General features: G+C 46.4%; 1 protein-coding gene across 2 annotated transcripts in view; it reads left to right on the top strand.

The window, feature by feature from the left end:
* Nucleotides 1–15,887, top strand: part of LMX1B (LIM homeobox transcription factor 1 beta) — an 82,900-nt gene extending 67,013 nt beyond the window's left edge. Inside the window, exons 3-8 of one of the 2 annotated variants that reach the window (XM_062505591.1) lie at nucleotides 8,465–8,697; nucleotides 11,971–12,149; nucleotides 12,550–12,627; nucleotides 13,024–13,090; nucleotides 13,911–14,051; nucleotides 15,730–15,887. In XM_062505591.1, the coding sequence (XP_062361575.1) occupies nucleotides 8,465–8,697; nucleotides 11,971–12,149; nucleotides 12,550–12,627; nucleotides 13,024–13,090; nucleotides 13,911–14,051; nucleotides 15,730–15,887 (856 nt within the window). Of the gene's footprint in view, nucleotides 1–8,464; nucleotides 8,698–11,970; nucleotides 12,150–12,549; nucleotides 12,628–13,023; nucleotides 13,091–13,910; nucleotides 14,073–15,729 lie in introns of both variants that reach the window. The other variant, XM_062505590.1, reaches the window with a different exon arrangement.
* The last annotated feature ends 953 nt before the right edge of the window (nucleotides 15,888–16,840 follow it).

Below are 16,840 nucleotides of genomic sequence, written 5' to 3'. Positions count from 1 at the left end.
TTTCCAGAGAAATAACTGCCTCCAGTGGGCACTTGGTTTTTGCTGCTGCTTACTGGAGAAAAATTCTTTAGCCCATGCCATGGCAATGCCCTGACGCCTGTACCTGGCCCTGCCCCAGGCTGTGCCCCCTCCTGGCCCTGCTGCAGCTGACTCCTCACTTTGGCTCAGCCAGCTCATCCCTGTGTGGCAGAGTTCTCCTGTAGGAGTTTAGAAGCTATATTCTGCTCCTAATCCCCTTTGCTCTACTGACAAAACACAGCCTAATTTTGCAAATGTTCAAATATTTCCATCTCAGTGAAATAAGCAGAAAATTTCATTCAGTGTAAAACTTGTCACAATACAAATAGAATTTAAAAAGGAGCCAGTGCCACATCTAACAGCAAATCTCTCTGAATGCCTTTCCTGCACCCCACTGCTTTATATACAGGGGAGGCAGAGAGATATAACAGATGAAACATTTTGTTTATGAAGTGTCTATGTTTTGTTTTATTTCACATGTTTTTGCAATATAGATAACAGATTATACCACAGAGCTTTCATTGCCTTGTGCTATAAAGATACTATAAAGCCTTTCTGGGTATTAATAATAGATTGCGTTGATGAGTTTGGAGAAGCTGGCAATAGACCCCCCACTGCAAAGACATTAACACCACAGGACTAAGGTATCTTTCCCTTGCAAATCAGTTGCTAAATTGGCTGTGCTGATGAGTTTGGGCACAAGCTCTCCACCAGCATCACTGCAGCAGGCACAGGAAGTGATTATGTTTTACACTGGCAAATAACGTTTCTTCCACTCAAAATTCTTAGTTGCAAGGAAAGCCTTGTGTAAATTCTTTCCCTAAGTCGTTCTTGCCAGTCAAGAAATAACTTAGAAATTACATTTGAATAGCTTTGACACGATTATTTTTTTCTGTAAAAGTGAAGACCGGGCCAGTGAATCACAGCAGTACAATTTCCCTGCTTATGGGGCCTTTAGGGTGAAATCTCATATAAAAATTGCATTAGAAGGCTTTCCCTGTGTTGTTGGTGATGTAAATTCAGTGTGCCATTTAGAAGGATAAGATGTCTGTCAGAGCAGACGCTGGAGCTGTTCCACAGGGCCCCTCCACAGGCCACTTCATCCCCTGGATATTGGTGAGGGCACAAAGGGAGAACATGAAGGTGGATTTAATTTAATTTGTGTAAATGGCTGAATAAAAATCCAAAGGAAAAAAAAAAAAGAGTGCTCGGTTTGTTTTGGTGACCACTGCCCCCTCAGCTAGGTAGAGCTGTGGCAGAAGCACAAATGCCCCAACAAATACAATGCTTTTATAGCCCATCAGTGTGATTTGGAGGATGCAAAAAACACAGCAGCAGAAGCCCATTTAGCCTCTTTGAAACTCATGGATAAAAATAACATTATTTCACAAATGTTGGCACTCCCTGGAAATACAATTCTAAAAAAATCATCATATTTTGTTAATTCATTAAGTCTCCTTAATTGCAGCTCCAGCTTTATCAATGCAATTGGTGCCCTTAACTTTTATAACAGTTTCTGTTCTACAGAAAAGATTAGGAGAAAATTGCAGCCATAATCTGTACAGTGGAATTGCTGTGCTATAAAGAGGAATGGGAGTAGCTGAGAAGAGCAATTGGATTCCCAAAGGTGGAGCACAGTACAGCAATATCAGTGACTTTGTAAATGAAAAATTGTTTTAATTCCCTTCTAACAGCAATGATTCTATTCTTCATAAATTTTTCCATCAAAGTGTTGTATGGAAAAATGCTATAAAATAGAACAGCATGGCAGTGATGGAAGACAGTTGAACAAAGTGGTCAATTAGGGGATGAAAATGAAGCAAAGAGAAGAATTCATTCTGTCACATTCTGCTCAAAGCGAGAGACTGCTCTGCACTTTGCATTTTATGTTGTACTTTATAGTTAAGGAAGGTGTAACTATTTAGGTCATTCTGGTCCCACTTGAGCAAGTTGCATTTTTGGCTGTAAGTTTTAAATTCTGTGTGTCTTTGTGCTTCTGCCTAAGCATCCCAGTTCCACCCGAGCTGCCAGTGCCCACAGGTTTGAGGTGGCAGCCAGTGCAGGGGGCACAGCGACAGTGTGAGAGAATGCCCGGTGACAGCGGGTGCTGGTGGCTTGGACAGTGCCCACGGCCAAAGTCCCACCAGCCTCAGAGCAAGATTTGGCATGGGACAGGATGTGGTCCCTCTGGCTATTTGAGCCATCAGCTTGTCTTGGCAGTGGAGTAGAGCACTTCTCACAGAAATACTGGTGAAATATTTACATGAAGAAAAAGTCATTCATTACCAAGATAGGCAATATGCAATTTGTGAGTCCAAATCCACGTTGTGAAGTGCAGGTTTAACACAAGCTTTCACCAGGAGCTGATGTCCATACTACTGCACCTGTGGATAGAGGGTTAATAAATATTTTCCTCAGTTCTCCTGAAGAAGAAAAAGGTTTCTTTGTTTTAATTTCTCTCTAAATATTACAGGGGTCTTTTTCTAGAAACTTTTAAATTTTGCACGTTTTATTACTACTTGATGAAAGGGAATTATCTTTCTTACACTGAAGTTTCAGTTATGAAATTGGCTTTAATAAACTATGTAATTATTTCTTCTGCAGGGAAAATATTTTAAATGGATTATTTCTTTTTAAAGTGGTGGGGGGTTTCAAATCATAAATTTATAATGTTCCTGTTCTGCTTTACTACATTCAGGATGTTTTGAATATTCTGAATTGAGTGCAACCAAGCAACAATTTTTCCACTTTATAAGCACCCATGAGCTGTAAAACACTACAAAAAATACTCAAGTCCTGTGCTGGAAAAACCCCATGAATACTGTTTCTGCAATCCTATGTCATCTAAAGAAAGAAGTATCAAAATTTATCCCAAATAACAAGGAACAGATATCTTCCATTAGTAATTTTAATTTCTTCTCTTAATAAAACTCAGTTGTGTGAAAACTATAGTGTGTTTTACTCTAGCTCTACCCTGTTTACAGCTCAGGAGTGTGGAGCAAACTCCCAGCATCAGAGGAGGCCAGCAGGGGTGTCCCAGGGTGTGAGCAGAGGGGAGAGTGTCACACGTACAGACTTCACCAAGAGTGCTTGCAAAATCTGTGACTGCTACTTTTGCATATTTATTAAATAAAGAACAGCCAGGTATCTGCTGTGGTTGCTGCAACACAAAATGTCAGAGTAACACAGAAAGGGAAATGACTGAAGGTCTCTGATAGGTAGGAAGCAGCATCTGTCCTCCTGCATACATCAAACACAGCTTAATAACTTCCTATTTACTGCTTCGTGGCAGAGGCCCAGTAAATAAACAACCTGACTAAATCAGTCTGTTTTTCTACCTTTGCCTGTATAACAAACCTCTTGAACCACGCTTAATGTGAACTGCAAATTTCACACTGCACATGGACATCTCTCAGCATAGATTAAATTAGTTATAATAAAACACTTAAAATCTATTTGCCCACAGAGAGGAGGAAATTAAGGACCTGGCTGAGCCATAGAAAGGTAAAGGGTGGGTTGTCAGGGCACCAGGAGAGTAAACAGCAGAGCTGTGATTCTCAGGAGCAAAGCAGGGTCAAACTTACTGCGAGATAACTGCGCGGGATATCATAAATCAGGGCTCCGTATTGCACTCCAGATGGCTATGCCATGCAGGAAGGCACAGTGGATCATGTAACTGTGGTTGTTTCTAAGGATTACTGATTCAGCCTGCCTTCACAGGGATATCCTAACAAATAAAATCTTTATGGCCTCTTCCGCTGGTGAACATTTTCATCTACTGGTTAAAGTCAGGACATGTCTTATCATTTGCATTGCCCCTGATACATATGTGAAATTAATTTAAGTTCACACAGTTTTAGCTGGTAAAGACTTTTTGATTATCTAGTAATGTAAAGTTGCTTCACAGCATTTATTGTAAATACTCTGATGGACAGACAGGCCATTGTTCTGAGCTTTAGCTTGGCTGAGTCCCCCAAGTGTTCCAGGCATAGAGGCAAACACACTTAAAAACTCCTAAACCTATTGAGTTGTCTTTCAAAATTGTCCAGGCAACAGAATTTATTTATAAAACTCTGCAATCATTGATTCAAAACAAGGTTTTCTTGTTCTGCTTTTCTTCTTTGTCCTCTTTGAACGGTTTTCTCTGGAATGTTTTCGTTGTGCTTAGGAGTCGGAGATTTCCTGCGGCTTCTAATAAAGGCATTTGATTTCCACTCTCCACACACTTTAACACATCCAAGGATTTTGAGGTTTGACATTAACTTAAGAGAGCTGGAGATAATCAGCCATGGGGGTAAAAAGCCAGAGTTACGCAAACTATTTGTAAAATGTATAGAAAGCCAAAAAAAAAAAAATCCTTTAAATGTGGTTGGAGTGGGACAGAGTCTTTGTCTCAGCACAGAATATCTATGTGCTCCCCTTCAAATTTATGGCTTTGATTGAGACCTGTAAAGGGGTGATCTGTAAAGTATTCCTGCTATCCTACACTTCCCAACAGGTTTATTACCATTCGTTTATAAAATGAACAGTCTAACGAGCAGTGGTTTAGATCACAGCTATCAAAGTCTGGTCATTTGTCAAGATTAGTTTCCTGTTGTGAGATTGCCTTGTGCAAAAAGAGTGCATAACCTTGTGTTCCTCTTGGGAAGCTGAAAAAATACCTATAAACACCCTATAAGATAGGTTTAATGAAAATTTTATAATCTCAGAATCCAACCCAACACGCTGCCCTGTGTGTGTGTGTGTTTGTGTGAATGCATGTTATAATAGCGAGTACCTGTGTACATGGGAGGGAATTTTCTTGACAAGAGTTAAATTCAGGATATGAAGTCCATGCAGTATCATCAGGGCAATTTAATGTTCATTTGAATGAGTTAATATACACTGCTGACAGTGTAATTCGTTATAGCTAAAAGGCTGCCTTGGGAAGCGCTGCTGCAAAAGCACCATCTTTACAGGAATAGTCGGTTGCCAGCAAATAACACAAAGTATTTTCTGTTCACGTTAGGTATATTTATTTTGAAGAAAAAGACACGAACACTCTCTAAGGCAGTATGACAGCAAAGGTGCAGGTCAGGGAAACAACACACTCCACAGGGCGAGGAGTGTGTTATCTTCGTGTCCCTGTTTGAGGGGAGGTGTAGGGGATTTATGCTTTCCTGGGTTTCTCCTCTTGAAATTATCTGTAAACGGAGTTAGGTTTGTGTTTTCACTGCCACTGGACGGTGGCGTATTGTGCGGTTTGCTCGGGAGACAACCGGAGGGAGCCGCAGCCCATCCTGGAGCCCATCCTGGTACCGCAGCGCCGAGCGCTCCCCGCTCTGCCCCCGGACTGGGGAGCTGGGCACTGCAGGGAGGGCCCTGGTGCCCATCGCGAACCTTCCCGACCCGGCCGCGCTGTGCCCGGACCGGCGGTGCCGGAGTTCGGGGTGCCGGAGTTCGGGGTGCCAGAGTTCGGGGTGCCAGAGTTCGGGGGCGCCGGAGTTCGGGGGCGCCGGAGTTCGGGGGTGCCGGAGTTCAGGGGCGCCGGAGTTCGGGGTGCCGGAGTTCGGGGGTGCCGGAGTTCGGGGGTGCCGGAGTTCGGGGTGCCGGGGTTCGGGTGCCGGAGTTCGGGGTGCCGGAGTTCGGGGGTGCCGGAGTTCGGGTGCCGGGGTTCGGGTGCCGGAGTTCTGGGGCGCCGGAGTTCGGGGTGCCGGAGTTCGGGGTGCCGGAGTTCGGGGGCGCCGGAGTTCGGGGGTGCTGGAGTTCTGGGGCGCCGGAGTTCGGGGTGCCGGAGTTCGGGGGTGCCGGAGTTCGGGGTGCCGGAGTTCGGGGGTACTGGAGTTCAGGGGCGCCGGAGTTCGGGGTGCCGGAGTTCGGGGTGCCGGAGTTCAGGGGCGCCGGAGTTCGGGGTGCCGGAGTTCGGGGGTGCCGGAGTTCGGGGGTGCCGGAGTTCGGGGTGCCGGGGTTCGGGTGCCGGAGTTCGGGGTGCCGGAGTTCGGGGGTGCCGGAGTTCGGGTGCCGGGGTTCGGGTGCCGGAGTTCTGGGGCGCCGGAGTTCGGGGGCGCCGGAGTTCGGGGGTGCTGGAGTTCTGGGGCGCCGGAGTTCGGGGTGCCGGAGTTCGGGGGTGCCGGAGTTCGGGGGTGCCGGAGTTCGGGGTGCCGGAGTTCGGGGGTACTGGAGTTCAGGGGCGCCGGAGTTCGGGGTGCCGGAGTTCGGGGTGCCGGAGTTCGGGGGTGCCGGAGTTCGGGGGTGCCGGAGTTCGGGGCGCTGGAGTTCGGGGTGCCGGAGTTCGGGGTGCCGGAGTTCGGGGCGCCGGAGTTCGGGGCGCCGGAGTTCGGGGGTGCCGGAGTTCGGGGTGCCGGAGTTCGGGGGTGCCGGAGTTCAGGGGCGCCGGAGTTCGGGGTGCCGGAGTTCGGGGTGCCGGAGTTCGGGGGCGCCGGAGTTCGGGGTGCCGGAGTTCGGGGGTGCCGGAGTTCGGGGGCGCCGGAGTTCGGGGGTGCCGGAGTTCGGGGTGCCGGGGTTCGGGTGCCGGAGCCCCACGCTCCCCCCTCCCCGCTCCTGGTGCGGCCGGGCACGGGCACGGGCACGGGCACCCGGGGTGAGAGGGGACACAGAGCCTGGGCACCAGCGCTGCCGCTCCTGAGCTCTCCAGGTGTGCCCCGTCCTGAGGGCATCCCCTCAGGCAGACGGGCCAGGCTTGGGTAAATGAGTCAAATAGTTTTAAGCGGTTAATCAGAAAGAATTATTTCCGTGCACCCCCTTTTTTTTTTTTAATTTTACTCCTCTGTATGTGTTAATTCTTTCAGATATAAAATTGTGTAGAGATAAAATATTTTCTGGCTAAAGCATTGTAAGGGAATCCTTGCAGACTAAGTTAACTGAGTGTATGGAATATATGGAATAAAGCATCCTGTTCATGGCAGTGCCCGGGGTCTGTGTGGCACCAGTTTCCTTTTAATACATTTAATTCCTTACAGACCTGAAAAAGAGCCACTCAGTCCGCCTTGCACCGCTGTTAACTTGAGGTTTTGGCCGTGCCAAGGTGTGCAGTGTGCCAGCCAGGCTCCCGGTGCAGTCACCCCCAGGTACAGCTGGGAACACCCCGGTTCCTGTCCCTCAGTCGTTTTCTGGATGCCGTGCGCATCTGGATTGACATTTGCTTTCCCCTGCTGCCCACTCTGACTCCAGCCCTTTGCCGAAGGCTTGTACTGCCATTTTCCTGCACTTCTCAGCTCAGACAAAATGGAGGCTCTGGAGGAATTAATAACTACCACAGCCTTAGCCTTCTAAAATCACAGAGAATTGCCTTTTTGTGAAAAATTATAATTTTGATGATAGAAAAAAGTCAGCGTGCCCCATGCTAAAAGGCAGAATCTAATTTTATTTTCTGTGAGCGCACTGGTGCAGTGGTGTTCATTTCCTTGCTGAAATGTAAATGTTCATGCACCTTGCACTATGATGTATTGCCATAAAAGACACTGAATTTCAAATCATCAGCACACCATGTGACACAGAGATGTAACAGCAATTTGTCTTTATTTGAGGCAGCCCTTTCTGAAATCTCACTTAGGGAGATTCCCAGTTGCCATTAGAAAAGCAAAATAAAATTAATCTAAATAATTCTAACTTAAGCCTAGAAAATTAATGATGGATGAAAGACAGGGTTTATAGAACATTAATAAGAACTAGTCTGGATACAGTGTGTGTTCTAGAGTCTGTGATTATACTGGTAATTTGACAGATTGTATCACTGCCTATCTATGCCAAAGGATGTTTCACACCATTTAAAATGCACAGTACTTCCTTCAGAGACAGGTTGTTCTGGAATAACTCAACATCCAAAGAAAAGATGTGTTATCTCACTCCTCTCTTTATTGATTGCATGTGTACAATTATGTGTGTATGCACACACGCTGACTTTGCCTCAGGAAAAGCATGAAGTTTTCATGCTCATTTCTGTGTTTATCAGCCTCCTCAGAGATGGACAATACCAAAAATGGAAAGTCATTAAATCCGGAAAGAATAGGTCTTAAGTGCTGAAACCAGAGACCCTGTATAAAACAAAGCATTGAGCTGGCCCTTTCTCTAAAAGGTGAATTAAAATACATTTGGGTTTAAGCAATTAACAACTTTGGGAGCTCCCGTTTGTTTCTCATTTTGGAAAGGAAGAAAACACTGAGATAAGGATGGATCTGAGCCCTCGGTCCAGGAAAGGTGATTTAGGGAATCTCAAAACCAAAGGATTGAGATTAGAAAGTATTGCACGTCTGTGCTGTTTTCAGGCCTAAGGATGCGAGTGTCGCAGCATGGCGAAGCGCACGCCAGGCTGGTGCGCGCAGACATTGCTGCATGCAGATTCACGCGGGGTGTGCTGTGCTGTGCTGTGCTGTGCTGTGCTGTGCTGTGCTGTGCTGTGCTGTGCTGTGCTGTGAGGCTCCCTGACCCTGCTGCCTCTTCCTTGCAGGCTGTTCGCTGCCAAGTGCAGCGGCTGCATGGAGAAGATCGCCCCGACGGAGTTTGTGATGCGCGCCCTGGAGTGCGTGTACCACCTGAGCTGCTTCTGCTGCTGCGTGTGCGAGCGCCAGCTGAGGAAAGGGGACGAGTTTGTCCTCAAGGAAGGGCAGCTGCTCTGCAAAAGTGACTATGAGAAAGAGAAGGACTTGTTGAGCTCGGTCAGCCCAGACGACTCAGACTCAGGTGAGCTTTTCCCACACCTGCTCTGACTGGAAAAGCTGTGTGAGTCTGTAGAACTTTCCTGTAGAAAACTACATCCATTTTCACATCCTATTCATCTACATGCATGTGCCACCTATGCAAATTTGCAGCTGAAAACATTCCTATTGGCAGTCTGTTTTCCCTAACCTTACTCCCTTCCTTAACTTCCTGCTTAGTAAAAGACAAAATCCTTTTGCTTTCGTTGAAGTGTTTTTCTGTAAGATCATAAAGCATGAATCAGACTGACTGTAGCTACCTGAGGTCTCACTCAAGTGAGGCAACAGTATGCTGTTCTCCAAAGGCATTCTTCCATCCACTTAACATATTTTTCAGGGGATCTTCTGCACATACAATTTCAGCACTAAACTAGGAAAATGGGCACAGATGTAATATGATTTTTGAGCAGAATCTCTCTGCCAGTTACAAACAGTACCTTTAAGAAGGATTGCAAGTGCAACACAGAAGTACTGGAGAGAATTTGAAAGTAGCTGAAATGTTGGTTTGTGCCATCATAATCTCACACTTGTTTCCCAAGAAAATAAGTAAGAAAATCAACAGTTACCATTCCATTATATGTACAAATGACATGTTTGCCTCTGGTTTAAGGGAAAATGTGTTACTCTGTTTTAACTGGTAGCAGAAATTATCCTTAATCTCTAATCTGAGAGTCATATTCTCCACATTGCTAAAATTTGTATTTCCACATCAGGAATGCCTCAAGACAAAGGTCTCTGCAGATGCAGCAATGTGTGGGACCAGGGCCCTTCTTGGAGCAGCGTTCTAGTTATTGTCATGCTGCCTTTGCAGGACCTTGAGCGCTCTGCTCAGTAAATCTCACATCATAGGCACGTGAGTTCCCTCCTTGGCCATCACCTTACCTTGCCCCCACCAGCTCCAGCACTGTGTGCCTCCAGGTGCCCACCAGTCTGTGGGCTGTCCCCAGTGCTGGGCTGCTCACGGGCACCTTCCCCAGTGCTGACCCTGCTCACGGGCACCTTCCCCAGTGCTGGGCTGCTCACGGGCACCTTCCCCAGTGCTGACCCTGCTCACGGGCACCTTCCCCAGTGCTGACCCTGCTCACGGGCACCTTCCCCAGTGCTGACCCTGCTCACGGGCACCTTCCCCAGTGCTGACCCTGCTCACGGGCACCTTCCCCAGTGCTGGGCTGCTCACGGGCACCTTCCCCAGTGCTGACCCTGCTCACGGGCACCTTCCCCAGTGCTGACCCTGCTCACGGGCACCTTCCCCAGTGCTGGGCTGCTCACGGGCACCTTCCCCAGTGCTGACCCTGCTCATGGGCACCTTCCCCAGTGCTGACCCTGCTCACGGGCACCTTCCCCAGTGCTGGGCTGCTCATGGGCACCTTCCCCAGTGCTGACCCTGCTCACGGGCACCTTCCCCAGTGCTGGGCTGCTCATGGGCACCTTCCCCAGTGCTGACCCTGCTCACGGGCACCTTCCCCAGTGCTGGGCTGCTCACGGGCACCTTCCCCAGTGCTGGGCTGCTCACGGGCACCTTCCCCAGTGCTGACCCTGCTCATGGGCACCTTCCCCAGTGCTGACCCTGCTCACGGGCACCTTCCCCAGTGCTGGGCTGCTCACGGGCACCTTCCCCAGTGCTGGGCTGCTCATGGGCACCTTCCCCAGTGCTGACCCTGCTCACGGGCACCTTCCCCAGTGCTGACCCTGCTCAGTCAGTGGCAGCCACCTTTGGCAGCAGCTTCGAGCAGGGCTGGGCTCCTCCTCGGACCACATCTGCCTTGTGATCTACACAGAAGAGCTACCACGGTAGCACAAACTTGTCTTGGTTTCAATTGCATTTCCCTTTGGCACAAAGGGGAGTTTCTTACTCCTGGAGATGCTTCCCCCCCCCCCCCCCCCCCCCCCATTACTCTCTGTTAGTCAAACCCAAACCTGAAAAACAAGCTGACAAATTAAACAAGTTCTTTGTCTCCCATTGTCTAACAGTGAAAACACTGATCTCCCAGGGGTCTGTGTGAGAGCACACGATCTGCAAAGCCCTGGCTGAGAATGTGTGCTGCTTCAATCAAATATTTATCCACTGGACACAAAAGTAACTCTCCGATGAGCAGTATTAATCCTCACAAACCTTTCCTTAGAAATGGCATGCTGGAAAGTTAATAATGTCATGGTTATTAAAATGACTGAACTTCTCTTTAATCATTAGGCCAAAGATGCTTATTAAAGTAAAAGGTGATTAGACTGCTAGGTGCATAATAATCAGACCCTAGAACGAATTAAAGTCTAATTTGTTGATTCCCCAAACGTAGTCTTTCAGTATATAAAAAATTTCAGTGTGTTTCTTCATGTTGAAGTCCCTATAATAATGTGATAGTGTTTGCTGGATGAAAAATCAGTAGTCTGATCAAATAAAATATGCTGAGTTGAAAAGTTGATTTTCTCAACAAAATGTTTATTTACCCCTCAACCTTTGCCACCGTGCTTGAGATTTCCCAGGACAATATACTAACACATGTATTATCACCAGATTGTATGAGTATTCAAAATTTAATTATAGAAAATACAAAGAATCTCTTTGGTCTACACAAGCACATAGATACTTGTATGTGTTTACTGAGAAAGAGAAGTTTGTGCTCATACATACAGACACATTTTAATGCACAGAGGAAGATTGCTGATATTTTCTGTGGGAAGTGGAAATGAGATGGCAAAGATTATACTTAATATTATCTCTGGAGCTTCAAAACATTCAAAACAGTATTCAGTAACTGGAATCTGCACTGTATTTGGTTAGATGGGCTTTGAGATATTGTGTGATACTTTCTTGGTGCTGTTCTGCTGCCGTGGCAGTGTGGGCAGTAGTACCTGCCTGCAGATAATGCTTCAGGAGTTCAGCTGTGAAGGTAAAGGTGTTTATTGGTGGTGACATCAGAGCAGGTGAGCACATGTGAGCACAGGTGAGCAGGGACCAAGAGGTGCTGGAAGGGCACAAAATCTCTATGTGCCCCATTCCTGGAAATACTGAAGCATATCCGAATTTCCATCTGCTGATCCGTCCCATGTCCTCAATTAAAAACTGAAAACATTTTTATGCTTTTGTGGCATTTGATTTAGACAGAGTACACAGATCTAAGATAGTCTCTTCCTGCCCACAGCTGCTTAAGGCATTCAAATAACCATGAGACAATAGCTGAATCTGTTGACTGAAGAGCAGTTTTCAAGCATCCTGTTTTCTTGATGGAACAAGTGCAATTATGTATCTTTTTTTCACCAGTCAAAAGTGACGATGAAGATGGAGATGTGAAGCCCACCAAAGGCCAAGTAAACCAAGGAAAAGGAAGCGACGATGGGAAGGACCCGAGAAGACCTAAACGACCAAGGACAATACTTACTACACAGCAGAGACGAGCGTTCAAAGCATCCTTTGAAGTATCTTCTAAGCCCTGCAGAAAGGTAGGTGCTTCAGCAGGCACCAAATCAGCCTTGACACCGGGCCACAGCCCCAGACAGCCCTGCCCCTTCCTGGGGCAATAGCAGTTCTCCTGGGGTGAGAGCAGAGCACTCTTTTAGCACAGAAGTCTTTTATGGGTAAAATTTAGTGCCATTTTCCCCAGCTCAGACTCTTTGTTCAGTACTTACAGAACTGGTAGCACCATCAGGGGCAGAACTTGATAACACTATGCAAAAATATGATTAATTTTTAAAAGTAATTCCATATATGCAATTTTTGTTGTAAGTACAAATGTTCCTCCTAACAAAACCGATAAGTGTTTTTGGGTTTGGTTTTTTGTTTTTTGTTTTGTTTTTTTTTTAACTTATGAAAAATTGCATCATTAAGCATTTCCTCCTGCAGGTCAGAGAAACATTGGCAGCTGAAACAGGGCTCAGTGTGCGAGTCGTCCAGGTCTGGTTTCAAAACCAAAGAGCAAAGGTAGGCTGTTTGTCACATTCTCAAAAGTCAAATGCAGGCTGTGCCTCAACACAAGCTCTTGCCCTGGATGCAGCTCACTCTGCAGCAGTCCCATGGCTGAGCTCTGCATGTTCTGCCTGCTCTGCTCTCAACATCCACACTAGAAAGGCAACTTCCAAACACAGACACTAAATTCATATGCTCAAAGCAACTCAGGGTTGGGAGTAAATTTTACATGCAAATCTGGACTGGAAACTGAAATGTTTAAACTTAGCATTGAAACTGAACCCACAACAGTGTGTGCATAAATATAAATGGTCTGTGTTAACTGATAAGATGTTTGCAGAGAGTTTTGTAAGGAAACAAAATTGTTGCATTTGGAGCTATGAGATTGTTCTGTTCTTCTGCTTTTTTCAGATGAAAAAGCTAGCACGAAGGCACCAACAGCAGCAGGAGCAACAGAACTCGCAGCGACTAGGACAAGGTAGGGGATTTGTGAAAAAGCAAAGGGAGGGAGAAGGAATCTGCAGTTGTCTAGAAGTGCCATTCCCTCATGATGCCTTAGAGCAGCGATGCAGGGTGCAGGCAGGCCTGTGGTGACCTGTGCCATCAGCAGTGGAAGGACACAAAGGTGTGCCTGACTGCCCACGCCAGGTTAGCCCAAGTTCTCCTGGTGGGATCACACCCCAGAAGTGCTCACACAGGAGCTGTTACCTCGTTTCTGGTAGAAATGTGCCACGTGGAAGTGTTTGCACTGGAGGAAGTCTCCAAGAGGCTTGCTCCAGACAAATCCTCCAGTTTGTTTTCTTCTGCAGTAAGGGGCACAGTGCTTAGCTGGGAATCTGCACAGGCATCAGCATTACTGCCCCAGCCAAGGCAAGGAGAGCTCCTCCTGTGCCCCACAAATGTCTGGAGCCTGGGGCAGGCACTGCACAGAGGCACTGGGACTTACTCTGCTGCTCTCTGGGTACTCCAGCTCCCAACACCTTGCAGCCTCAAATCCTCCACTCTGCCCAGAGCAGAAAAACTGGGACCAATGGAAGTTAAAGAATAATTGGGCTCTGTCACACAGAGTACACAGACTTTGGGAGGACAGGATCCAGGACCTAGGAGTTCCAGAAATTATGTAGTCAGAAATCACAAGTCTTTCAGCTTATTGCTCAGGGTCCTACGCTTGGACAAAATTTGGGAAGTTTCTCTGACTGACGGGACACCCCTGACTGCGTTTGCTAGGGTTGGTTCATTGTTGGCTCTGGTTCTGCTCTGTTCCCCAGCAGTAACTGTACCTCCTCTTTGCTTTGCAGAAGTAATGTCCAACCGAATGGAAGGGATGATGACATCTTACACACCACTTGCACCACCACAGCAGCAGATTGTAGCAATGGAGCAAAGCAGTTATGGCACAGACCCATTTCAGCAGGGTCTTACACCTCCACAAATGCCAGGCGACCACATGAACCCCTATGGTAAGGCATGCCTCATTCTGCCACATCCCAAGTAGCTGGGTCCATGTGCTGGATCACACACCACAGGGGCAGCAGCTTTACTGGCTTTTAGAATATTTTTTCTGGGATTTGTACCAGGGAATTAGTACCAGTCAGTTTTATGTGTGTATTTTCTTGTACACATAAGGGGAGCTTGTCTTAAGCTCTGGACACATTTAAAAACTATTTCACCGTATAATTCTCATAAATGATAAGCAAGCAACATCACCTCTCCAAGCTCCACTTTTTAAACCACTGTCCAAGACACTGAAAAATAAACAGTACCAAATTCTAGCTCCCTCACAAATTTTTCCTTTTTTCTTAGAAGCTTTGAGGAAAAAGTGCCTTCAATAAAGAGAAGTAATCTATTCATTACAAAATGAATAATCAGCCCTGTAAGACCACTCAGATTGGATGCGTGGATTTGTTAAAGAACAGTTCTTGAGCTACTAAGAGATGGGTTACCACAGGACATTTCACCTGCATAGTTTTATTCTCTGTCCCAAATCAAGATGACGGTTTGCTTTCACGATTGCTTTACCACACATCAAATGCATTACAAGCACTAAATGCTCAATTATTGATTCTGGACAATTGCAGTGTGGCATTTAAAAAGAATGTCAGAGGATTTTTCAGACTGTGATTCTCTGGCCTGTTTCAGACTCCTTTCTGCTGACCAGGAGCACTTCACTGTAGAGGCTCAATGCTCATCACTGTCCTGAGCACAGCGTGCACAGGCCAACAGGAAATTGTGTTGGGTCTGTGTCATTACTTTTGCCACTGAGACAAGTCCATGGTGCACACCAGGAAGTTTGGGAGGTCCTGTAAGGAGCTGAGGACATATGAAATGCCATTAGGTGGCTTGTGATTTTGTTGGTTGGCTTGGCTTTCTGAGTAAAACTCCTTGGGAAGCAGGTTCTGTGCTCCAAAAGGGGTGCAGGGGATGGCACAAAGCCCTTTGCAATGAGTGTGTGAGGAAAAAGAACCAGACTAACACTTTCACAGAGCCCCTGGGACTTGAGCTAGAGCTTTTTCTGGTACCAACCAGTGTTGAAGTAAGCTGAAATCTTAGCTGCTAAGGGAAATAAAAGGTGCTGTTCCAAACTAGCCCTAAAGAGTGGAATTTTCTGGAAGGAGAACATGTTTATGACTGTAGGTCACTTGAGGCCAAGGAAGCTGGGTCTCTTCCTGGGTCCTGTCACACTGGTAGAACTTTAACCTTGTGTGTATGTGAAGACCAGTATGATGATGTTTCTTAGACCATGCTTTCCTGTCATGGGCACTCGATATCTGGTACCACCATGCTTGACAGTCCCCCTGCTCCCAGGAGTGCCAGAGCCCCTGGAGAAGCTGGGGACCTGCTCCTCCCCAGCACCATTTGCTCCCTTTGTCAGCCAAGTCTCTGTTTTGTGCTGTGACTGAAATGGAAATGAAATCCTGGCAGGTTTGGGTGCATTGCTGCCAGCTGACCCCTGTGGGGTGATTTCAAGCTCTCCTCCTTGTAGGTCAGACCCTCAGAGCCAAGTCTATTAAGGTGTGAGCACAGAACCAGGAGTGTTCCAGTTGGGTGAGCATCCGCGTGTGCTGTGTCCTCCCCGGCTGCGCAGCATCCAGCTTAACGTGTACGTTTCATTTGCAGGAAACGACTCCATTTTTCATGATATCGACAGTGATACCTCTTTAACTAGCTTGAGCGACTGTTTTCTTGCCTCTTCTGAAGTTAACTCCATGCAGGCTAGAGTAGGAAACCCTATTGACAGGCTGTACTCTATGCAGAGCTCCTATTTCGCCTCATGAAAGTAAAGAAAGCTAACAGCCGACGTGTGTTTAGCCAGTGACTTTTCCAGTGCAGACTCTACAGCCATATGTTGCCCAGCTCTTCCTTCACAGTGACTCTGCTGCCTCTGGACTGCAAAGAGCGTTTTTTTAGGAAGACTGTCTCTGTTTGCATATATGTGTATGTATGTATATATATTTTAATACCTACCTACATACATACACATATATAGAGACCAAACACATCCACCCGTCCCATACCCTTGATTCCCAGCTGGCGCCAGACCACGAGACAAGCACGGAAGGAACAGAAGAACCTGCTCATCCTCAGCCTTTGATCTGGTTTGGTTTGAGCTCATCATCTTAAAGGAAATGGATTTTGTGGAAAGCTAGACCTTTTCCTCCTCTCTCTCCTCCTTTCTTTTGGATGTCTAAACTTTTTTTTTTAGCCACTGATACTGACATCAGTCAACCATATGACAAATAAATCAAAGAAACTGGAGATTCTTCCTTTTCTTACTGCATGATTCATACTATGTTGTGGATAAATTGCCATTTGAACTGTGAGAAGTTAATGTAAATGTGACGTTCAACATTTGTTTCCTTTCTACACTTTTTCTACATAACCTAGATCTGCTCATTAGTTTATAGCCCTTATGCATATGATACTGAGGAAACTGGTTAACAGTATTTGTGGAGAAAGCCGGTGATTTCAGAGTAAGAAAGGTCTATATGACCCTGGAGAGGAGATGCGTGTTCAGGGCAGAGGCATTTAGGTTAGTATTGATCTTAAATAATTAAAACTAAAGGTGCTTACAAGACAGATTTATTTAATTTTTTTCTGAAGTGTGAGATTTAAACATTTACATTCGTTTGTAAGTATTGCAGTGCCAAATTTCAAGTCTAGACCATGATTGGCAACCAAGTGTTTTTCATTCTGTTCTGTTTATTTGTTTTGCATGAGGCATAAATGT

This window comes from Cinclus cinclus, chromosome 19 (genome assembly GCF_963662255.1).
Source record: "Cinclus cinclus chromosome 19, bCinCin1.1, whole genome shotgun sequence".
Lineage (NCBI taxonomy): Eukaryota > Metazoa > Chordata > Aves > Passeriformes > Cinclidae > Cinclus > Cinclus cinclus.
This window is presented reverse-complemented; position numbering and strand designations above follow the sequence as displayed.